The sequence below is a fragment of the Phalacrocorax carbo genome, chromosome 3 (genome assembly GCF_963921805.1).
Source record: "Phalacrocorax carbo chromosome 3, bPhaCar2.1, whole genome shotgun sequence".
Classification (NCBI taxonomy): Eukaryota; Metazoa; Chordata; class Aves; order Suliformes; family Phalacrocoracidae; genus Phalacrocorax; species Phalacrocorax carbo.
In genome coordinates, this window is record NC_087515.1 from 43,340,237 (window position 1) to 43,366,119 (window position 25,883).

Below are 25,883 nucleotides of genomic sequence, written 5' to 3' on the forward strand. Positions count from 1 at the left end.
TAAGAGCAGTAGATACTACCCTTTTATTTCCTACCCTTCCACAACTACATATATCTAGAACCAAAATGCTAAAAGTTTCCAAACAGGAGGTATGGAAAAAAGTAAGTGAGGATGTCAAGGGGTCAGTCAGTCAATCTTGCAGGGTCAAGGGGGATACTGTATTTGTTCAAGAGACAAAAAGGGAGTGAATTGTTGGCTTTGCATGGAGCCCAGGAAACTCAGAAGAGTTCTCTGTCTGCCCTCCTCGGAAACTGGTTATTGTACTGTACTTACATCCAAAAGGAAGAGCCACAGATTGGGAAGCTAGCAGGAATTTATGTGAAGCAACAGCTCAAAATGTCAACAAAAATCCCAAAATGGATATCTGTACGTAAGTGATTAAATTCCAGCCCACTTGCTTAATTTTAAGGAATGAGCATCACCAAAAAAGCTGAACTGAATATTATTTTAAAAATTTCTTCTAGAATGGATTTTCTATTTCATTAAAGAATTCCACATAGTTCAGAGCATAAAGGGCCCTTAGTAATCAGTAAATAAAGAGAGCTACTGCAAAGCAGAATGTGCTTTGAGGTTTGGCTTGGTATCAGGAGGTAGACCTTTCCCAACAACACTTAACATAGGACATGTCATGTGTCATGTCATCACATTTGCTCATCGGAATTTGAAATTCAAACACAATATTTGAGGAAGACAAGAGTTTTCAAGTGCTAAGATGAATTTATTTCTGGAGTTGTGAGAATTTAGGAGTAACCGCAAGAAATACTGTGGGGAAAAATAAAGACAAAAACCACACACTTTGTCAACCCTTTAAGGGGTTACTCAGGAAGAATGGTGAAAGAGGTCCTGAAAATTACCAGGCTTTTAAAGACTGATTCCTGCCAACTCTCTCCCATTGTTTTAATAAATAATTAGAATATTTATAGCAGACCATATTGATGTATGGCTCCTTTGGTTCCAAAGCCACTCTGAACTACCTGCTACATTACCTTTTTTGGTTGACAAGGATTCACATCAGGGAATCAAATCATTAAGAGTGTTTCAATCAACACTCACCCCTCTAGTGATGAATTTTATCATCTAACCAATCTGTGGGGGTTCTGAGGGTTCCTTCAGTCCCACAGATCAAATGTCAAGCCAGGTCTTTCAGGAGTATCTGAATACATTAGATAATATAACCAACACCTTAATGGACAGCAAAAAGATGGAGAAGGAGGAGGTTTACATGTAGAGGAGCCAGAACTGTTACTATCTCAAAAGAAATTATCTTATTGCACTCTATAAAGAACCTTAAAGTGCTCACAAAAGGATGTAGAGGCACTGTCCCAGGAGAACCAGATTTCAATCACAATTTCACTGCTCTTTACCAGATTTCTCTCATTCCAGACACAGAAGAGGATTTGTGCAGGCTTCAAAATAATGTCTTTTTACTATGGTCAAAATACAACTCTCAACTGTTCCTGCTCTCCAACAGTATGTATGTCTTTCAGAACAGCCAAATATTACAGAAATTTTGCCTGCAAATTTCTGTTTAAAACCAGCACATCTAGACAGGTGTCTGAACTGATCATATTAAAAGCTTTCCTAATAGTGATCATCTGTGCAAAAAGGCTTCTGAGCTCTAACACTGGGAGATATTATTCTTCTTTATAGGCTAACTCAGAGGGTCAAGAAGCCACTTAAATCTCAGTGTGTGTCTCCAGGTAAGCTATGCCCAAAATCCCTCACAACTTCCAAAGCTCCCTGGTTACAAACAATTGCTATTTTCATCTCAGGAAAAAAAGGAGAAAGTCTCCCTCAAAAAAAAAAAACCCATCCAAGTATAAGAGTGTGTACATAGTGGAATGTACAAAGAAATTCTGTATTTATACAGCATTGTTTATAATAGGGCTTCCCTTGTTAGTGTGAATGAGGTTCTTCGTCCTGCTATCCTAGCTGGCTGTGGCTTCTGAAGTAATGAATAGCTGGTTAATTAGGATGCTCAGGATAGGAAGAGGATAAGCAGCAGGGCATTTATTATGAACAACTATTAGACAGGAAATGAGAGACAGTAGTGTGGCAACATTTGTACAGGTGAAGGCAAAAAGTGAGTGAAGCTGAACAGACTGAGGGAGAATATAGATTCAGAACTGAAACTCTTTTCTATGTTTTGTTTTGGTTTTTGTTTTGTTGTGGTTTTGTTTGGGTTTTTTTGTATTTGTTTTTTTTTTTTTTTTTTTAACGTTAAGAGAATTAATTATGCCAGTGCATAATATGTGATACTACTGTGTAGGAATCTGGACTGTGCTTCTCATAGTACCACATGCTTCTCTAATTTCCACATGCAATCACTGCAATTGCACACACAATTATGGCAGTATTAAGGCTTATTTTGCACGCTTCTGTGAATTGATATGTGAACCTATGGGTATAAAAGTGAAGTCCTTCAGAAGTTGAAGTTTAGAATAATCTTCCCTTAACGGAGCTTAAAACATTAAGCACCATGACTCTGCAGTGTTAAATCACTGAAGTTAAAAGTAGACAAGACTATTAGGTCATCTGGTCTTTCTCTTTGCTTATGAAGGAAATACTTCATAAAGGAAAGCTGAGATGTAGAACTGCACAGGTCTGTACCCACTATTACTATATCTGCCCTTTTGACTCAAGCCATTTTAACAGCAAACTGTATAACACATAACACCACCAAAGGTCTTTGAATTAAATGGTGCCATTAAGTCAGGAGCTGCTACAAGATACAGCATCCAGAATAATAAACCAATGGGTTAATATCCCATGAGTCAAATGCCATTAAAAGAGTGGTCTTGAGTGTGTATATTTAATAAAACTAGGTTATTTTTATTTTAAAAAATTTTTCTTATTCTAGTACATCCAATATATGCAGTGACACTATTGGATTAACTCACTAAAATGATCATTCATGCTTGTTGATTTTATAGTATTAATGTAGATACTAATGGAGATTATCTAGAAGATGTAATTAAGATATTCCCCTATTTATTTTGAAGAGAAATCATAGAAGGACAAGCCTTTCTGCATGTAATAAGATATTTGCACTTCAGGGCGGTAGAAACACAAGATAGGTTACTTTCATAACATGTCCATCACTCGTTAATACACACCTTTGGTCATCTGTTATTCCTTACTCCCAGCTAATTCTCTTAGCTATTCCCAAGGCCTAATCTGGTGTGCACTGAAGTCAATGGACATATTCCCACTGACTTCAGCTGACAGCAGACCAGGATCAAGTTTTTTTCCTCTAATTCTTGCCACCAGGTTTAAATTAGACCTGATTCTGTAACCTCCACCTCATTCTACTACATTCTGCAAATGGAAATCAGTACAGATACGAATCCACATCTCATTTGTGTCCCTGTACTTCTCTGGGCTTTTTTTTTGTTTGATATTGGCCCTCAGAAACACCTAGCCAATAGGAAGTTGGAGGCACAGGACTTCAGGTGAAATTTAGAATATTTGAATCTCTGCCAAAGGTCCTACACAAGTGTATAGACTGCAACATATGCTCTCCAGGGATCCAACATCTCTTCCGCCTGCCCCCGCCTTCTTTTTCCCTAAGCACAGGAATTGGAGAAATTATCCCAAAGCAGATTGGATATGGACAGCTCAAAAAAACAGGGTCATCAGTATTGGTGCCAACTGCTGACTCCATCTGCTGGAGTCATGACCTATGAAGTCAAGTGGAATGAAGAATGATTATTCAATTAATATACTGAAGTGGTTACTAGAAGTTGCTGCTCTGTTTTTCCCTTAGAACAATAAAAAGCAGGTATCCTTCAAATAGATAAAAAGCTGAGTATAAAAATGAAAACTCCCCTCAATGCAGAAATTATGTATGTATTTATAGTTCCCACAAATGCATGCTACAATCATTAAGAAATCCATAAGTCCATACACAAATAGGTTGAAAGGGCATAAACTTTGTATATCTGCCCCACTACTGGATCAGATACAGAAAAGATACTTCTCTTTAGCCATGTAGGTATTGATTGCTGACAATGAATGCACTGATTTCCAAAATATCTCCAAGTGATAAAGAAATAACCAAGTACATGTTGTTGACGCTCACAGCACCCTACAGGCAAACCTGTGAGAGAAGCTATGATCTCATCTATCTCATCTGCACAAAGAAACAGACAGGTAGGGAAATATCTTCCTACAACAACTTAATTCAGTGATAATTTCCCAGAGCAGCAATGTAGCTTCACCCAAATTAATGAAGCTGTGAAGCATACAAGGCAAGAAAGAAGAGACCGGCTATTAAGTGGAAATGTACTTCCTTTTAATTCTAATTTTAAATGCCTTTTTTTTTAAAAAAAGTAATTTGCATAATCTCCATAAAAGCAACAAGACAAAAAATGCAAAATAATTGGGTTATAAAAGTATACACACCATGATAACTAAAAAATGAAATTGGAAATGTCATATGAATACTGCAAATTCAACTGTTGGTTAATCTTTGGCAAATGTTTGTTGTATAATGACAGTCTTTATTTTTCTACTTTTCTGTAATTATGTACAACTATATCAATCACACTAATTGTATTAAAATTTCTAAAAGTTCCTATCCAGTAACCTTGACACCAAAAAGTAATTATAATTATATGTAATAAAATCAACAAGGCAGAACAGCCATAAAAGAATGTGCTAATCCATCAGTGTAACATATATCTACCTGTGTATATCCATGTTTTCACATCTATGCATATACACCATTCTTCAGGTATTTCTAATTTCTAAGGTAGTTAACTGGTTCCATAAATCATCATAATCCATTTGTCTTTAGGTCAATCTCGCCAATTTAACAAGACAACATCCTGCTTCAAAAGCTTTTACCTCTGTTTTCTGGCTGGTATATCTCTGCCTTTCTCCCTGTGGCTCTCCCTTCTGATCCTGTATCTTTTTGTAAAGAGAAGAACTGGAAGTTCCTGCAGAGTCACTGGGCTATGATGAAATAAGGGTCACAGAGACCCAGGGGACAGTGCACATTCCTAGTGCACTGTCACAGATGGGTACTATCTCGTTAGGAAGGAGAGGCAGAGAAGAGAGAAGGCAGAAAAGAGAGAAGGCAGAGAAGAGGGGGAGCTGCACTGCCTATAAAAGGAGGTCCTTCACTGCACAAAAGTATCTTATGGAACAGGAGGTGTCCACTGAGAACCTCTGGGTGAAGGTCAGCAGGGAAGGTAACACAGGGTGCTGTGCTGGAAGCCTGTTACAAAGAGCCTGATCAAGAGGATTAAGTAGATGAAGCTCTCTACAAAACACTAGCAGAAGTCTACTGACTGGAAGCTTTTGTCCTCATGGGAGATATCTAATACTCTGTCCTCTCCTTTTCTTATTCCTCAGGCCTTTCTTTCCATTATACTTATCCATCATTTCCATTTCAAGTCTACCCACATCCACAAACCCTAAACACTGACACTTGTTTTAAACAGCAAACTAGGAGGACCAGGAAAAAAGTTCTCTGAAATATTGTCCAATCAAGTCCAACATATTACAGAATTTGCAGGAGAGTTTTGCTGCCATTTTTATTGCAAACAAATCATGTCCACTAATCAGAATTGCAAATGACTCAAGAATTGCTGTATGCACACCTTTTCACAGACAGAGAGACTGTAGAATTTTAATTATTTCCGATTCATGTTCAAACTAGTTATTAATAAAAAGCACCCAAGTATCACCCAGAGGCTCATAACAGATGATTACATTAAAAAGGTAGTCTCAGCCGTTCTTACTGTGTACTATTTATTATCAGGGATGGTTTAGCCTATGTTATGTTAAAAACCAGAGATGACTGTTGTAACATTAGCAATAAATGATTGGCACTGCTTATCACAGCCAAGGCAAATAGTTTCAAGATATCTTTCGGTTGGGTTGATGCTTGGGAGAAGCGATGTATTTTAGCAAAAAATATAGTTTACTCACCTGTCTCTTCACTCAGCTCAGTCCCTTCTTCATTAGCAGCATCTGCCAAAAAAATTTAAAGAAAATTATAAGAATACCAGGAAACATCTAAAATGAAATACTGCATGTTTCAAATTGCTCGTATCTTAGTTTGCCTCCTTCCATTTAACATTTTGCAGTGAGATGTGGAGGTGGATGGGAAAAGACTTTGATACTAGACTGTTACTACCAGATACAGGAAATGCAGGGAATAAAGACAAGGAATAAAATTTACAAAATTTTTGCAAATTAGGGCTTGAATAAAATGAAATTGCCTTCCCTTTTCTAGCAGACTTTTTAGTTTACTTCTCAAGTTTCAGTTGCTTTGTTTCCTGGGAACAGCTGGCTATGTTAAGAAGAGAACTACTTATCCAGAAATAGTACCACATAAAGAAGTTACTATAAGTTTGCCAGACAGGACTTTGGTTTAAGACCAAACTTGGGCTACCCAAGAATTGAACACTTGTAATTATTAAGACGATATATGAAGAAAGAAGATTCCTTTTGCAAAATGTTACATTTCTGTAACAAAGGAACGTTTTACCACAAGTTGTTTCTATGAAGAAAAAAAATTATTAACCTTAGTTAACACCTAGGTGATTCAATGTTCCAGAGCCTTAATCATCTAATGAAGATCTCATTGACCACAGAAGTTTATGTCAACTATGCTTCTAATACACATAGACCCCATTTATACCCTTTCAAATGGATTTGGGCACATGCAAATCCTGTGGCAAGCCTACAATTTCTGTCTAAAGCTTAACATCCTTCAAACTTGCATATGTGCATATTATGACAACCGTTTGAATCTAATGGAGTTTTGCAATATTATGATCAACAGTAATGAAAACTAACAGTAGTATTTAGGTCCTAATTTACAGGGTCAGATCTTTACATGATAAACTCTGCTGAGATCCAAATGCTGTGACACACGCTATGAGAATTAAGCTCTGCTTTCATCAAGATTTGGAGCCTGAAACTTCAAGTAGCTTGAGAACAGAACAGTTAGTTAATAACAGAGGCCTTCACTGAGAATTACGTTTGCTATAAGCATTAAAATCACAAGTGTGAGAATTTTCATAGATGCTTGTGAATCTACAGTAGATGGATCTGTATCCATCCTTCTCTCCCTTTCACCTCATTCAGGCATGATCTAGAGGGCAGGACTTTCAGAAGCCACTAAACGAGAGCAGGTTATGTTTCTCTTGAGTTTTAGTGCAGCCCAGAGGATCAGGACTGAAAAAAGCCACTGCACATTTTACTTCTTTTCTTATTCTGCAAACAATTTTTTCAAAGATCAAAAAGGCACATGGACTCTACTGTACAAATATAAGTTCATACACAGAAACTTTCAGGAGCTTTGAGAAGTAATTTTTGAGATAAGAAAATGAAAAATCTTGTTAAAGCCAATGGCAATTCTGCCATTGACTTCAACAGAGCCAGGGTTTTCAACTGGAGTCCTGACATTTTTCAACAAACCACTCAGAAAAACTTTTATTAACATAAAGATTATTAATTATTCAGTTTCCCATAACATGTTCTTTCCATGGAAGCATTTATGGTGAAACCAGCATGCTAGAATTTCAAATTAATCTAAGACTTGACATTAAATCAGCAGAATATAATATCTTAACGTACATGTATCACCCGGTCTTCTGCGGAAGCTCTTAATTATAGTTCTGTAAGTGTCTTGGAATATGAAATACCCAAAGCAACACAATAATTTCTAAGCTGGTGATAATGGACACAGGCAAGAAATCTGATGTTATTAAAAAGCAGTGAAGTCATTATGCAATATAATTATGAAGAGGCAAAGACTGCTTTTGCAGACTAAATGTGAATTAAAGGCCATTTTTTTTCTGGGAAAATGAACCTAAGTTTTGCTGAAAAGCAGTAAAGTCTTTATGTAATTTCTGAAAATGGAAGTTGGGCTCCCAACCACTTATTGACATGATCTCTAGGTCATTGTGGTGCTTTCAAAAATTCTAACCCAATCTACTAGATCTGAATCTGAGTGTCACTTTGGCACACAACACCCCCCCAGTCATTTCATGTGTCTATAATCCTTACTCTCACACTATTAACGCATCTGGTGGAAGTGCTTCCCTGTCAAATATAAAGCGGTCTCTTTCATCCACCTTGGTGTGGCTGGCTGAAGTGAGAAACCCCATGTTTACTTGTCAGAGTTCTATGCCAAAACCAATTATTTGAGATAAAAACCAGTGTTTTAGAAATCTACACCCAAAATTCATCTAATTTCCCCCCAAAAGTATTGCAGGCAGTTTCTTGGTTATTGGTTCTGAAGAAGTAAAAGCAAGTAAAAATATTTTTTACTGAAACTCTACATGCCTTCTGTAAAGCCAAATCAGTGCCAAGATTGCTATAAATTAGATCTGTAATACCTAGGTGGTTTTTTTAATGTTCCCTATACATGTTTTACCCCATCTAGAGAAAGCCTTCTAGAGGTTTGCTTTGGTTTGAAATATGCACCAAAGATAGTCAATCCCAAAGCAAAATCGAAAAAACCATGGAAGAACCCAAGAGTGAATCTCTGACACCAGTAAATGTTTCCTTAAAGACTTATCATCAATATCTGTTGCCCAAACTCCCCCATTTGAAAGACCAGAGGTGAGGTCCTCTGTAACTCTCGCCCTTACTGAAGAACTGTAGAAAAAATAATTGACTAGGAAAACACGCTATATTGTGTGCATGCATGTACCCAGTCTTGGTTCCTCTTTTGTTGGAAGAAGCAGAACAGCGACCTTTCACATGGCTTCTCCATTAAAGCCCTGGATTTTGGGAAGTTCTACCAAGATGACCTTGCTGGAAAAGAAATGACAGACCTTACAGCCTGGAGTGAGAGGAAAACTGACAGTGACTCCCTACGAGGGTCAGCCCACCCCCAAGAAAACTCACATCAGTATTTATAAGGCTTAGGATACAAGGAAGCCATCTAATCCAAAATATGGTTGAGCGCGCAAAATTTTCTAGCTTGTAAGTTGGGCTATAGTATATAAAACTAAGGTATTAGATAGGGTGATGTATGGGAGAACAGTTTCCAGTCAAGTATAAAATAATTTACAGTTGAGAGTCAACCTATGATTGAAACTCACCCTCTAACTCATGCTCTCTGGGGTAACCATATCTCTAAAGATCAGAGCGCTTTGCATTTGGGAGCAAGTTGCTCAGAGTGTACACATTTGTATAAGTCACAGGCTCTCTGGTAGAGTCATGCACCAAGAGATGCTGTTACTCTTTCATTCCTCTCTCCCTTGTTACCTGCCAAGTTCTGTGAAACAGATTAATTGCAACATACTTGCTCTTACTGACACTGGAGAAGATGATGCCTTTTTCTGTCATATACTTCATTTTTTTTTCTTATGCCTTGCTGCTCAGGTTCTTTTGCTGTCTCACTAGTCATTGCATACAAGCAAACACAAGCCGGATGGCTAAAACCATCAATCTGTGTTAAGATTTATGTTAGGAACAGAGAGGTGAAAGGCTCTAAATACCGCTGCTAATCCCCAAAGCCATTAAACCACCTCCTCCTTGTTGCCCACACTTCTATTTGCATTCTTCTTCATGTTAGCACACGGAAAGTCAACGCTACACAAACACCTTTTATTTTTAACTGTGCATGCACTGAAGAGCTCTTACACAAGAGCCAGCTCCCTGCTGCAGGAAGCTGCTGTTTCATCTGCATTCAGGGTCTGCATCCTGGGCTGCCAGCACTCCCCCAACACCACTGCATGCTGCTAGCTCCTCCCTGCCTTCCTCTAACCTTTCCTCAGCTGCCTTGTCTCATTCTTCAGGATCTGTTCCTCTTCTCGGCACTGCTGCTTCCTGATGCCCAGATGTTTCCTTATTTCCAGCTAACCCACGTGTCTCAGCCTGCTCCTCCTTGCAAGTGCAGCTCCATGTACTGAATATAACCACAGGAGGGGTTGAGAGGGAACTGTGGGACCAGATCAAACTCCCCTCTGCAGCCTGTATACACACAAACTGGCAAACAGAGCAATGAGATGGGCAGAACTGTACAGGAGGTTGAAGATGGTGATCATACTGCAGTATGATAAAAAAAAAATCAAAACAAAAAATGCCCATAAAACCTTTCAGCACTGACAGCTGCAGCCATCCCTTTGAGCTTATCTGATACACAAAAAGGTGGTCCAGCTGAAAAAGTTCCTGCCCTCAAGCATTTGCCTAGGAGGTACTTCATGATTCACCTGTATAGTATCCACTACAGTAACAGGATGTGCAGCACAATAGCCTTGCAACATTGGAGAAAATGGATCCCATTTTGGGGCATTCAAACAAAAAGCTTCCCGTGTCCAATCTTGAAGTGGGCAGTAGTGTGGGCCAGGGTACCCACCTGATGCAAACTGTCTAAACCACAATAATATCAGGTTACCAGCAGCTAAAAAGACCAAGTGGGTTTTCAGTCTCTATATTTCTTTCCAGCACACTTGTCTTTCTGAAACTTTGTCCCAAAGCTTCACCCACGTATCTATGTGATCATCTTAACATCCTTCGGGAGCTTTCTAATCATGTGTCTCACATCTATTTTCAATCCTTAATAATTTAAAAATAACTTTTTGATTGCTTATGACCCTTGCTGCTACCCAACAGGAGCTTCACAGTAGTGTAGAGGCTCTGTGTCCATCTCAGCCTACAAGATTTGACATTTTTGTAGCATAATAAACCGCATGAGAACACCCTAGGTTTTGACAGAGACCAAACATACGCATGAGGTTCGCAACAACCTAGGAGCTCAGGAGCATTTTGGGTTGTTCTGCCCCCTCCAACTCATGAGTTCTCCACTAGGAGAATACCACAGACTGACCAATAGCACAGAAAAAGGGAATGTTGTCTTTGAGGAAAAGCAGATTTGGAAATCTCTGCCAGATTAGATCAACAAAACCCAGACCTGACTCTTCACATCTACTTGTAAAAAAATTGTATTTTTCATAAAGCTTTCCCTCATCCTCAGTGCTCATAAGAGGAAGAAAAAAAAAAGAAGAAGGTAAAACAGAAAGATCCTTAACAAAAAAGCACATTCTTCTGCTTTGGAAGAAGAAATAGGATTTCTTTTAGTTCTTAACATTTGTATCCTTTAATCATGCAATCCTGCATACAGAACAACAGGTACTACATAAACCTCCACTGACACTAAGCAAGTTTAATATAATTTTTTAGTCTGATTATAAAGAAACTTTGACTGATACCCCACAACACCGGAGTCTCATTGAATGTAAAATGTGTTTGTAGCTTTTGAAGTTATATCTAATAGAAATCCTTAGTACCAACCTCCTAAGAAGTTAGGCACTAGTTTTTTTGTCATCACATAGATGGCTTCCTTTATGCACCATATCACTTGATCTGCTGTAAAAATACATATACTGGTATGAGCCTCAGCTGCACATAAAGGCTACACAGTAACTGCTGTTCCCACTGCGAGTGAATTGGTCAACATTGTCCCAGTGCAGGAAATGGTGCTCACAGCCAGGATCAGATTTGGATTTCTATCTCCCAGATGCTTCTACCTTACACTAAAGGAATGCGGCACTTCTTGGAAAAATATACATTGGTTTTTAAAAATGAACCTATTGCAATACTTCCCTATTTCCTCCCTGCCCTGAAATATTGAAAACAACTGAGTTTTGTTTACACAAGTGCTAAAGTGGATTTCTCACCCACATGTATGCTAATGTAGTAGTCACACACAAAATGGTATGTTTTGCACGTGGTGACACATTTCTAAATACAAGCTTCTAACAAAATCTCATCAGTAACCTAAGGCAGAGGCAATCAAATGAGACAAACACAAATTTAACTGCATCTTTTGCAATTAGAAGCACTCCAGCACATGAATTGACTCAGTGTCAGTGACCAGAGAGGACAGGTTATTTTTGACATAAAATGCATTTGGAATGCTTTACATGCAATGCCACAACGTGCAACACAGCAGGCAGAAAAGATCCCTGATCAAAGATGTGTTCACGTAAGGTATTATACTGAAAAAGCTTCTGTTTGTTCACCTTCTGGTGCCAGGCATCTATGTGTAAAGGACTGAGTGCAGGTCAGAACAGCAATACATTTCCCTCCCTCTGTCAGCCTCTCCCTGAGCCTAAGGTTACATATAGACCGTGGTGATTAATAGCCACTGTTGGACCAGTCCTCTGTTGGTCTAGCTAATCCTCTTTTAAACTATATTTAAGACCTTCAGGCTCCATGGCACCTCATAGCAAGCATTCTTTAACTATGTGTCAGACGAAAAACTACTTCCTGTTACTTGTTTTCATCCTGATTCATCATTTCCTGGGACACCTTGCGCTTCTTGTGTTACAAGCGATGGTAAATAATTGTTCCATATTCACGTCTCTAATTACCACACTCATCATCTTCCCTGCGCTCTCCCACTCTGTTAACGCACACAGCAGCCTGGTCCTTGCAACTGCATGACCTCCGTGCCTTCAAGGGCACCCTCATCGCCTGCTGCTTTGCTGTTTCAATGCAGTCCTTGGCCAGGTGTCTCCCAGGAGCTGAAGAGCTCAGGGACTTGGAGTGAGTGGACAAATACATAGAAACAGCCACTTCCCCCGAGTTCTTGATTGCCTGCAGGCTCTATCATCAGTCTCACAAAAGGAGACAAAGAAAATGTCTACAAGATGCTACTGGAGCAAAGAAGAGGAGACTTCGCTTAGCAAAGCAAAAGCTCCTGAGAACAGCACTTTAATAGTTTATGGTCCCACTGTCCACACCTGCTCCAAGCAGCGCCACTGCTGCTATCAGGAATGAGGAGGCAAACAATTTTCCAGACCATATAGCAAACAATATTGTAAACCTCTGTCAAACCACATACAACCAGAGGCTCCAAGCCCAAATTTTGAGGTGACCAATACTTGCAACACACAACAAAGTCTAGAGCAATGCTCTGTCAGCAGTCAGGCAGGAAATAATTCAGAAGGAATTGTACCAAGAAGTTTCATTATGATTCAAACTGCAGCAGGAAACTGCCCATTAACTTTTTATTAGGTACTGGAAACCCACTGCCAATGTTAGAAGGTTCTAGGAACCCTTTCTTGGTCTGCGTATCTCTTAAGATGCTGAAAATAGTGTCTGAGCCATCGACTACATACTCTGCCTCCCAAGCATCACTCCTGTGCTGCTTCCTGTTCATCCTCCTGCACTATGGTGAGATACTGGCAAAAGGGGCTAAGTCAGACAACCCCAATGAGTGGTAGGACTGGCACAGTCATTGCCATAGCAAATGAAGACAAAAAAGCCATAGAAAATTTTGTTTCATAGTTTTATGAACACCTTTAGCTTTTAGTTAGCTTGAGATTTTATGAGGTAAGTTGTTTCAGACACATTTTTAAATGGACAGATATTTTAAGCATGATGGCAATATTAAACTTTTGGACTGAGAACAATTTTTACAGCATCCTATTTATGTTGGAATGTACTTTATCAGGATCTGCAGGTGCTGTGAGAGAGAACTAGAGCAAAGCCAGCATCCTATTCCAGTGCACAGGTTCCTCCAGCTCCCTCAAATGGGTAGTGTTTCCTTTATAGCCTCCACTACTGAGGGATAAGGAACCATCACGGGAAACAGCAGGGCTGTGCTTCTCCCCACCTGTCTTGAATTAAGTCCTTCAGCCAGGGGTCTTGCAGAAGCCATCTGAGGACAACATCCTTCAATACAAAGACAGCTCAAAGAGGTGCAGACAGGGTTTCACTCCCACATGAAATTGTCAGTGTGCTAGAGTTTCTCCAACACCACTGCTGCCTTCCACCCTCCAAAAAATCCTCACTCATCTCTGCCTGAGCACAAGGCTCCCCCGCCAGATTTCTAACCTGGGGGGAACATCAAAAGTCAGCACTGAGTCCAGAGCAGGCCACACGGCTGTGAATGCGTAAATACCAAGTGGTATCCTGTATGCTCTCAACAGCTTGGTACATAGCCCTAGAAAGGAAAGGGATGCGTGGTCATGCACCATCTCATTGCGCATTCACCAAGCAGGATCTCCAAGTGACAAGTCAAAAGTTTCACAAGCCAGAGAAACCAGAGAGTCCTCTGAGCATCCTAATACAACAGCAGGGATTGTAGCTCCATCAGAGCTGTGGGGTCAGGGAAGCGGGACTCGTTTTGCTCCTTCCAGCAAACAGCCCTGGGTTGTAGGTGATCCTGCCCACGACCAGGGTACAAGCCAAAGACTGTGACGTGACATCCCAATTTGCTGCTGCTGTGACCAGTTGCTCTATCCCAGTTTCTGCTCAGACCCAGATGTGTTCATGTACCCACAGCAGGTGTCTGGACACAAATGTAGGCTCCATGTCATCATCAGGGACCCAGCCCGTCCACAGTGCCTTGAAAGCTTTGTGAGGGAAAGCAGTGAAGAAAGGGAGATGACAGTCTGACTGCTTCTAGTCTAAACCTGTGAAAACACAGGCGGTTATCAGCTGTGAACATGACAACCTGAAAACTGCGCAGAGATGGAAAAAGTAGCTGCAACCAAAACCGTCAGGATGGCCCTCATTGATTAGGAGGAGAAGGCCAAAGGGATTTCAAACTCCCCCAAATCTTACTCCCTCACCTCCATTTCCTGGGGGCTCCAAGCCCCTATGGCCTTTGCACGTCTGCCTGAACCAGTCAGAAAAAACAGGGCTTCCTGACTTATGAGGCAAATCACTGCCCAGGTGGAATCTCAGATACAGGATATCAGGTACTTCCAGTAAACCACTTGGCACCTATCCACATAGTAAAATAAAGCCCATGAAAAATATTTGATGGAATACATTCAGGTGATGAATTAAGTAAATGAATCGGCTCATGAATACTGCAAATGCAAACAGAGAGGCTAAATTTATCAAATTAATTACCCATTTGATACGGGATTACTTACTAAGGGCTAACTTATGATTCCTCTGCTCACACACTGAGGACTGCTTCAGCACCAGTGAAGTCTGCCATATTAAGTGGAGAGGGTGACGCTTCTCAATACCAGTGCAGAAATTACAATCTCTGCTTAAGAGTTCACTCACGTATTATTGCAGGAATCTGCCTTTTTAATACAAAGCCCTTCATTCAGCCATTTAGACAGTTTCCAATTTGATTCCAAGCCTGGTAGATCTCTTAACAATGAATTTCCTCTATAATTGTGATATATTTGCACATTCATGCACAACTAGGATGCTGTGCATCCTCCTGAAGTAACAGGATTAATATAAGACTGTAGATCTTATCTATATGCTTTGGGTAGGGGGGACTGTTTTCATCAACCAGGATAAAAGCAGAAAAGGCACTAAATATCATAATCTGGAATAGAGGGGAGAGAATGTTTATTCAAGATGAAGCAATTTCTCTCTCTTTTTCCTAACACCAACTGATACAGCTCAAAAAAACTGAACAAGTTATTGGGCCCAGCATCCTTTCATTAGCTCTGAAAGGACACGGAGTCTAAAAGCTTGCATCTTCCATCTATCAATTGGTCTAATAAAAGTGCAAACCTGTCCTCTCTTTAACAATTTTAGTGATGCTTTAGTGAAGCAATTTTGTTACTCTGTTTAAAGTAGTAAGAATGTAATATAACCTTGAATGCTGCAGCTTCACAGTACATACCCTTTATATAATTATTTTTGTCTAAAGAACATTTTCAGAAAAAATTATTCTCCTCTCCAATCCACTGATAACAGGTGGTGGATTTAGAAATACTTTAAGCATCACAATTAAGATAAATCTTTCATAATATACATCAGCCACCATGAAAAATAAGCATTTGCCAAAGGTCCTTACAAGATTATCTATCTAACATATTAAGTAGCTAGGCATACACAGTATACAGGAGAGAAAAAAAAAAAAAGGCATCTTTGCCTCCAGCTGGCAACTGTTTACAAATGGTCTTAATTTTACTCATAGGAATAGCATCCTAAAAGTACGTATTGCTGTAAGGTAAATGTTGGCGAATCTAGTTTTTTGAGGAGGACTGTTTTTATAGCATTTCCTGGTCAGTCTTATAAATATATATATTTAGCAATAAAAGTAATGCCTAGTATGTAGGCTCCATGTAGAATTCTGTTAGAAGAAACAATGAATTCCAAGGAAAAAATGGTATGAGTATTAGCTCCTTTCCCGGAAAGCTCACTCATAATACTAGTAACGATGAATCCAGTGATGTAAGAACTACACAGCTGAGCCAGAACTGCAGGCAAGGATATTTCATTTGCCTGAAAGATAGTGTAGCAAGACATTCTCTCAGATTAAGCAGACAGAGTTCCCCAGCAGAGCTGAAGGGAGAATGGCTGGGGTATCTCATTCCACTAGGAGACAGGACTCAATTGGTAAAAAGAAAAAAAACCTCACTGTTTGTTGCACTTAATATGTTAAAACAGTCAACCACCTTAAGCAGAGAAGGTTGCTTGCTCTACAGAAATAGCCTTCCACCCTTGCTCTTTTTCTACCAGGACATACAAACACTTTTCAGCAAAACTCCAAAGGTTCAACAGAAAATCCTGCATGGACCAGGACCCTTTACCTTCTAAACCACAGCTTTTCTGGACAACCACTAGGATGAGATCCTAAGTCTGAGTTAAAGATGAAGTGGTACTCCCCCTCTCCCCCTTGCAGCACACTGGCTATGTCTGGGGTTCTGTACCTGCTACTGATTACTGAGATTAAATCAGAAATGCTGAGACCGTGACAACTGGTCTGTTACTGAACAGCTTTGCTACATGCCTAAGACATTACATTACTTAGAAGTCTGCCTCTTACCCCTGATAATATTTAAAGTTTGCAAATGACAAGGCTCTTGGCAGTTGTCTTAATATCAATACTATTACTCAACTAATTTCTTTGGCATTCCACTCACAAAATAAGCCTAATGATATGTTCAACTAATGGAACAATTTCCCTATATCTATATTCCACTTACTTTAATGCACTGAGGTGTAACTCTAGCTTAATTTTATTATCACCTGACTAGCTCAAGCATTTGGATGTCTTTTTGGATTTATTAATGCACTGGGTTTAAAGTAATAACTATGTATATAACTCCATGAATATATTCTTCCTTCTAAGCATTTTTGTTCACGTCTATTAAAGTAGACATATTTCATAATGTTTCTGAATGCAAGACACTCTTTAAAACATCTCAATGTTTTTTTCTCTAAGCTTAAAGTAGTATCTCAGTGTTATTCTCTCCTGTGAGTGTTCAGATAGTGTCCAATCGACTTAAATTTAGGGCAAGTCTATCCTTAAAGACTTCCATTTCACTACATTAATAGATTCACTTAAAAACAAAGCAAAACCACCAGAGTTTTGGCAATTCCTCCCAGTCTAAATATCAGGAATTTATTGCCAAAGGTAGAGACAGTTGCTAATTCCTTGACACAGAGCCATGTTGACTAGGTCCTCTGTGCAAGAAACCAGTCATGCAGAGATGGAATATCCCTACAGTAGGAGAGTCTGCTAATAACTCATCAAAATCTACTACGTTAAATGAAGATGGCAATTCATGAGAGACCAGAAAGAAAGAACAAGCAGCAGACACGATGGTCACTTGGTGATCACCATCCAGACCTTAAGCTGATGTTCTCACCAGTAGGCTATAGGCTGACTTCAGTTGACATCGGTTGAAATGGTGGTACCCTGCTGAAAAGTGACTATTCCAGATGACAAAGAAAGCCTGAGACTGCATATTAACCATTAGGGCACTCCTCCAGGAGAGACACCCAGATACTGACCACTTATTCAAGGATACTAATGGAGAGTCTTTTGGGTAGCATGTATCTTTCCCGCCTCTCCCTGTCTCCTCACAAGTTGAAGATCTAAGTGACTCGTGTAAGGGCATACCAAATGTTCGTGGTGATACATTAAAATCAGATCTTCCAAATCACTGACTACTGACTTAACCACAGAAAATTCTTTGCTGAGTCAGGGATAAAGTTTTACATACTAAGCCAGTTCCTTTTAAAGCTCCAGCTCACCAGCCAGTAGGTGCTCTGGTCCTTCTGGAAACCAGCATCATTAAAGCATATCAAAACTGGTATTCAGAATCATTAGTTATGAGGAAATTGCAGTGGGGAGCTTATGAAATGGGTCCTAAGACCTTTAGCAATCTATACCAAATTGTGGCTGCTGAGAACTGAAACATTTGTCTCTGGACAGCTGTCTGCATATGCATTGGATCAACCTTTTGCATAGTCACGTACCGGCAAACCACTGGATTTGCTGCACCTTAGAGGGTCCCCACCATGACCACCTCCTCTATGGTCCCATATCCAATTCCCAGTTTTAGTTCAAGCAAAAAAAAATGTAAAAACTTTCCATGCATGAGAATAAACATACTTTTAAAACTATGGCACAACTGATCATCTATATAAGGTGATGTAATGCAATTGTAAGTCTTTATATGACATGACACCCAAACAGACAGGTTCTCTGTACATGGAAGTTCAACAATGTCAGGTTTTGAAAACCCCAAAAAGGAAATACATCTCCCATCTTCCTCTCTTTTCCCCTTCGAGTTTGCCACACTTCAGCTCTGAAGCATCTTCTTGTCTCTCAGGCTTTCAAACCCAAGCGGGCTTTACATTTATAACAGCAATACCAGGCTTTAATCTGTGATTTCAAAGTCCTTAACAATGAAGGTAAGTATTAATACTCTAACTTGTTGACAAATTGACACTGTAGTCTAATCTCACTTAATCTGAAGGGCTGGGACTGAGCAGCAACAGTAGGCAGGGTACTGCCACTTTATCCTGTGTGTTGGGGTACACTGCCAAAAACAATAAAAATCACACAATGAATGGATTAGACATTAATGCAGTCTTTCAAATGCATGTTCAATGTGCTCCAGACAAAAATATTATTAAGTGGTTAGACACCTGAATTATTCAATAGGTTTTTAAGTTTCAGCTGCCAATCATTGCAAACTGGAGATTACAAAGTTGTCTACAAAAAGCTTTGTTCTAGTGAGATGGGACAGAAACATCACAATTTCCATATTACCAGCCAAAGCGAAAGGAAAAAAAAAACTGTGGCTACTGTGACAACACAGTCCTGTAGAATTAATGGAGACACAACACACCAAAGCTCTGCTTCCTATTACTCAAAGGCCCTTTTCACCAGACAGACAGACAGCACGGGGAGTATATAAGTGACTACCACTTCTGGAATGGGTGATAAAACAAAATACTAAAATCTGGATCTTGTCACTTATAGTAGAACTGATGCCATATAAAACAAAATAAAGCCAGAGAAGGATAGGGTTGATAAAAAAAAAAGGAACATAGATGTCTAATGATATATGGTAAAAATAAATCACAGGCGTATGAAGGGAGGGGTATTAACAAATTTATTATCCACCCGGTTTTCTTAAATTCTAGAAAGTACCCTCCTGTGTGAAACGTAAGATGAATGGCTAACATTTCCCAATTGCTCCGGCGAGAGCCACCTTTCTCCCATTCATTCTTGCACAGGGACAGCTCAAGTTTAAAGTTCTCATTCAGACACATTTGGGCTCTAACCCCTGCAGTACCTTTTCAGACCCAGAGAAACCCTACCAGCATCGTTAATGAAAGAGCAAAGCATGTACAAAGTGCATGGAAAAGCAATATACACTAGGAGCTATATACATTAGTACAAATCATTTTCTTCTCAGTCAAGGCAGCCAGTGCCATGCACCAGGTTTTTGGGAGGAGATATGGATACAGCAGAGAATGAATAAACTCGCTGTACTGAGGACACAAATGCAGGCCTTGATTTTGCAAAAGCAGTATCACAAGTAGTTTTACTGGTTCACAAATTTTAAATGTCTGCATTTTGTCCAGGATCAGAGCCTCTATGTGCAGCTGATCTGTAAAGAAGGTTCACATTTTAATACTTGGTTTAGGCAGGGAAAGAAGAAAGGACACCAACTGTTGTCTCTTTGCTGCATCATTTTTCAAAGTCAGATGGCACTTGGTTGCTAAACCTACCTAGAGGAAAAAACTCGCCCATTTTCTTCTTGAAAATTTTGTAGTCAACCTCCAAAAAGACACAGAAGATGATACGATCCACCTGTAAGAAAAAATTATTCACAGTGAAATGATCACGACCATAAACATTGGCAATAATAGTTAATAAAAGCTAAGAAACTTTTAAGCCAACAAGCTTTTATGCTCCAGGCAAGCAAAAAAACATCACAGGGATGCATGTTTTGACTTTATTGTGCATGTGTGTTGCAATTTATAAAGTAATGTTTGCAATCACAGCTCACATCTGCATTCTTTGTTAACTGCCTCCTGTTTATGCAAATCACTCTTGAGCACAGTATAAATGACTTTTGGCATTCTAGATGAGTACTGGGATGCAATGTTTGATGAAAGAGTCACATGGGGGGCTTCTAATAAGCATACAAGAGTAAATGGGTAAGCAAAGAGCTCTTTTTCCAATCCTTGTCCGACAAACCTATTTGCAAAACCATTTAGTATTTTAAAATGGCTCTAAAAGGTTTCATGTGGTTTTAATTTATATGAAACCGCTTACTCTTGCTATAATACAAGCAGAATGCAGCAAAAACAAAAGCTGGTTAGACAACAGGTAGCACATGAGGTAAATAAAACATTTAATATGTTATCTAATTAGAGAGGCTGAGCATATCAATGAAACCACAGCCCATAATGTATGCATCACCCACCAATGTTTTCAAATAAATTGTTTGGGAGATCGCTGTATGTGAAAGACTTTTCTAAGAGATCAAAAAAGAGCCAAACAAAATAAAAACCAAACAGAACTCCAAAGCCTTTAAGACTGAAAAACACCCACACTGGACTTCACTCTAGCCTTGCTATTTCTTTGTTTTATCTGTTTGCATAGCCCAGCACAAATTGCCTCTGCAGCCAAAACCCAGCTCCAGGAGAGAGCTGGGGAAGTCAAAACAACCCTCCTACAGCTGAGGTGAGGGACTTGCAACCCAATAAGTTTTTCTGTGAAGTGCATGAGAGCTTAACCAGAAAGGGACGAAGCCCAAGAAATAGGAAATTCAGCATCTTGGCTGGCATTATGCTGTCCTCATGTCTCTATGGACAATAAGCCTATCTGTCATAGCAGAGCTCCTCAAGAGTGCCGTTTGGACATGCTAAAATAAGTGTCAGCCTCCCCCCTGCAGGGAAACTAGCAGGAGAAATGCTCTCTCAAAAAAAGCGCCTTCTTTCCCTTTTCCTCAGTAGAAAATGCTGTCCTTTTGCTAGAGCTGCTCTCTTCAAAGCAAAATACAAGTCTTGGCTTCAAAGATACCATTATGCTGTGCAGCTCAGAACGTCGTTTTAGAGCTTATATTGGAGCAGCCTGGTAGAATACAGAATGGAACAAGAGCAGGCAATAACCAGTTATGCTGGAAAACACTAGTGGTTGCTAACAAGAACATCTCTGAATCAAAGCTGCCTACAAAACATGAAAGAGCAAACTAGGTAGGAAATATGAGACTGAAGGAACAGGTGATGTGGGTGTTAAGGCTTGTGAGCAGGAGAGAAAGCAGCAGGGCAGAGCTTGGGCTGATGCTGCTTGCTGGGGAAGCATATCGGCAGATTAGTGAGCAAGAAAACTGCCTGTTGCTGTCTGCTTATATGATAATCACAGAAACAAGCTGTTCAGCGCATCCCTCGTAAACAAACCAGGCCAGACCTTAAAAACATGCTGGACTGTGTCATCAGCTACTCTTCACAAGAGATATAATAAAGAACCCAAATACTGGTTAAGTGCTCAAGCCAAAAAGCCTTACTCATCTGTGTACTCACAAATTTATAACATAAAGCACCGGTGGTAACTGGTGCCACATTTTACCTATATGAAAGTTTCCACCTAAGTAAAGTTGTGTGTTTTCAGGAGAGAAGCTTTAGACAGTGAATGCTTAAATTACATTTGTTGCGAAAATTGGTTTAGGATAGTGCTGGGATGATGTTAGATGGTCATCTTCTATCTCCACCTCCCGAGCAAAGCAGATATTCACGCATTACAGGGATAGGCACAATATGGGAACCAGGACAGACAAAAGAGCAAGGATGAGAACTTATAAACTAGAGGAGGGATTACATTCCCATGCAGGAAGTTCTGAGTCATCCTGCTCTCTGTATAGTCTCATATCCTCTGCTGTAAATACTACAGACACTTCCCTCTTTTCAACTTCTCAAGGTGTTCCCTTTACTTTTATTTCTTCTGTGCAGTTGACAATGATAAAACTTCTGCAATCCTGAGAGTTTCAACTACTTGTAATATAATTCCTTAATTTAAAGATAGGGAATCTCTCTAGAAATAGCAGACTATTTCAAAATTTCTAGCCTCCTGACTGTATACATCCTATATATAAACCTGTTCAATTTCTTCCTGGTGTGAGAAAGTGTGCTCTATTTTTGAGTATGCATAAGATATTGTGATGACAGCTGAAATCCTGTGTTTATCTGATTGAATGGCATGTGTTGGCAGATAGTAAATCTGAAATTAAACCATATTCTATCATCCTGCCAGTCACTGACTATTTTATCTAACATCCCCAGCTAAAATAACTCAAAATTAGGTATGGAAAGTAACCCTTGTCCTTACTGTTCCCGTTCCAGCTACAATAAAGAAAGGTTTAATCCAGGTGACTCCAAACCTGCCTTCCCTACTGGCTCACAAAAGCTCAGCAGGCCTTTTGGGCTGCATACTTATGAAAGCTGCTCCTTATTGAAAAAGGAAATCTCTCTCCTCGTGTGGCTAGGAAACACCAACATGATTAGATGTTTCATGCTGCCCCTTTACAGAGGGCAGGGAGCAATCCCAGGGACTACCCCCGAGCATGCCCAAGGAACCCCCAGCGCCTTTTGTAGGTGCCCAGCTCCTCCACAGCGGACTAAGCACCACTCAACTGCAGCAGAAGTTTAAAGGAGCTGCAGGTTGAAGGTATTAAATTTCAGCCTTGATTGACAGCTGTTTTTGGAGGCTGGTATTAAAATCAACCATACCCTGTCAAAGCCTGATTACATTCTGCTCACTTCACAGCTATGAATAGGTGGATCAAAGAACTCCAAAATTAAGAGCACCACAACACAGGAAGATAGGAGTTAAAACTGCATGAGCTGTTCACTTACTAGGCAGCTTCACAGCTCAAGACTGCAAGTATATTGATTTTTTTTAATACATACATATATATATGCATTTTTTCCCTTGGGCCCTGCTCTCCTTGCCATGCTCTCAGTTTATTTTTGAGGAGCATACCTTCCCAGTAGTTTTGTTGGCTTCACCTGATAAGGATCAGTAAACTTCTGGGGCTCTGCATGGATCACAGGGCTCAGGGTCTTTTGCAGTGGAATGGACTCAGAGTCAGTCATTAACACCAGGATTTTACAAGGATACAGCCAAATCTTGTGAACTGAAAACCCCTCCACTGGGTATAAAACTGCTGTTGGTCTTAATAGCAGCAGCGTTGATCTTAATACAAAGAAGCTAGCAAAAACATTTCCTCCTGTTTTTTGTTCAGTGGGGTTTTGGTTGGTTGGTTGGTTGATTTTACCCCCAGTGAATTTGAGAGCACTTTGCATCTAGTGAGTTTTAAGTTTATTGTTGGGTTAATGAATCTTGGTTGTTGACCACTAAAGGTTTACAAGAGCTCCAGGGGAGGCTAGGGCAGACAGGTGCTCATGGACTGCACCGTCACTGCAGTGCAGGAATGATGAAAGCTGATGAGGGTCCCACAAACAGCACAGCAGAGCTAGGAGCTGCACCCCTCTGTGACATCCGAGCTCCACTGTCACACAGCCACCACTGACCAGAGATAGCTCTGCCCACAGAAGGCAGATGGAGCAAGAAGATGGACATGCACCACTTGGAGAAATGACCACAAGCCTTAGCACATCCAAAGCCACAATAAAACAAGAGTCTGATGATGCTTTCTGGCAGTTTTATACTCTTTTTAGAGATTCTTTCAGAAGGAAAAAAGCCTGCCTTCCCAGCAAACTAAAAGTACACACCAAGGTCCCTAAAGGACCCTTCCCTCTACTGCAGCATGGGGAAGGATGCTGGATGTGTACGTGCACATTTGCATGTGCAGCTACTGATATAGGAGGAGTTTACACCCTACAGCTGTACTTATATACAATTTAGGATTGAAAATGTCTCTGGTTTTATCTCAGTTCTTTTGCTGTGGCCTCCGGCAGGTTGTCCAATTCCTCTGACTTAATTTCCGTACCTGTTTAGGGGACAGTAATACTTGATTGTGCGCTTACGCATCACTAGAAATGTATTGCCATGCACAGTCCACAGGACATACCAAATGTTGTCATACGTACAGCTGTATGGATACCCAGGTGCCAAGCTGTATATATCAAGCACAGATTTGAAGCAGAAAGCTGATTAAAAGACTTTCTACACTATCTAATGCATGTTTCCATGTCATTGCCACCTTGTGTCCTAACAAAATAACAACTCGCAATTAAAAAAAACCCAACTGCATTTCAGCACTCCCAAGTATTTAATGCGTATCCCAGTACCAAGACATTTACCCAGCAGGCAGTGGCTGCTTTTTATTATATGTGACAAAAAGTTTCATCATAATTTAAATCTTACCAGAAAATACACAATAGAAAAACAATGCTAACTTGTAAAAAATGTTTCCCAATCCCAAATCAAATTAATGGTAACAAACAACAAAGAGAATGAAGCAGCTTTCTGCTCTTTGTACATGTAGCAAATCCCTTTGTGAAACGTCCCTGCCTGATCCCACCAGCACCTACTGTTGTAAGCTGATGGTGAACACCAAAAGCTTGCTGTAACATTTTTAATTTATCAAACATTCTGTGGACTTAATGCAAAAGTCAGCAAAGCCAAACGGAGGCTTTTTATTGACTTCAGTGTGCTTGGATTGGTGCCAGAAATAACATTTACCTCGTTAAGAATTAAGGTTCTTCTGATATTCAAATTTCATTACCCTAAACCTGCAAATACTTTCTCAAACATATCCTTAACAGTGACAGTTCAGAGTTGCCTGTACCCATTAAGATCCCTTGATGACAGTGCCTGTAAGGAAGAAGCCCTGAACCTTCAACTGTGCCACAATCCCACGTTTTCCCTCTGTTCAGACCACAGCCGTTCAGGCAGGCATGTCAGCTGTCATTGCTCAACAAGATTTCCCTTATAGACACCAGTGGAAACAAAGCCATCTAAGTCAGGTTTCCAAGGTATGCTCTTGTGGAATCAAAATCTCAATTGTGGGAAGCAAAGAATAAGGAGGAAAAGATTTTGATGAACCATGGAAGCAGGCTACGAGTGTCCTAACTGGTCCCTGTACACTGTGTAAATTTTCTTCAATTTCTGTGGCAGGGACTCAGTTTTCCACATCCCTTCTCTCTTGCTTATCTTCATGGACCTCATTTTCCATCTCTCTCTTTTCTGGTTTTCTGACAGAGTTCCTCCCTGCGCAGGACTGAGCTGGCACATTGAGTTGACTACATGCAGAGACTGATGTTGGTTTCTGCCCCCTTCAAGTACTGGTAAATGATGCTCTTGATGCTTATGGTATCCCCCTCAGCCTACCCTCTGCCTGATCTAATCCTCTGGTAATCCTACTGCAACCAACTAACAGATGGAAATAGCAGCTTTGTAAAATAACACAGGCATCTGCCATCTCCCTTGCAGCAGCTCTGATCCACTTTGCCAGAGGTGCTGCCTTTCCTGAGTACCACGCACATGTGGCCAGCTGTCCAGATAGCAGTCTGCCTGAGTGAAAAGGAAGGTCAGAAAGGACTGCATCCCACTTGGAAATGAGCCATGGTTGAGTTTTCACACACTCCTTCCAAAGGTCAATGCTTCAGACCCTATAAAACCTACTCATTTCATAGCACCGTAAATTAAAATTCAGCCTCCTGGTATTATAACTAATTTCACAGAAACCACTAAAGCATAGAGCCTAGCGGAC

The 25,883-nt window shown here is 40.1% G+C and overlaps 1 protein-coding gene across 8 annotated transcripts in view; it reads right to left on the reverse strand.

Moving 5' to 3' along the window:
* LOC135312536 (ADP-ribose glycohydrolase MACROD2-like) overlaps positions 1–25,883 on the reverse strand; it is a 914,210-nt gene that overhangs the window by 76,265 nt on the left and 812,062 nt on the right. For all 8 annotated transcript variants that reach the window (XM_064446745.1, XM_064446742.1, XM_064446740.1 and 5 more), the window contains 2 exons: positions 19,933–20,014; positions 5,938–5,979 (listed from right to left, as the gene is read on the reverse strand). In XM_064446745.1, coding sequence (XP_064302815.1) covers positions 5,938–5,979; positions 19,933–20,014 — 124 coding nt within the window. The remainder of the gene's footprint in view (positions 1–5,937; positions 5,980–19,932; positions 20,015–25,883) is intronic.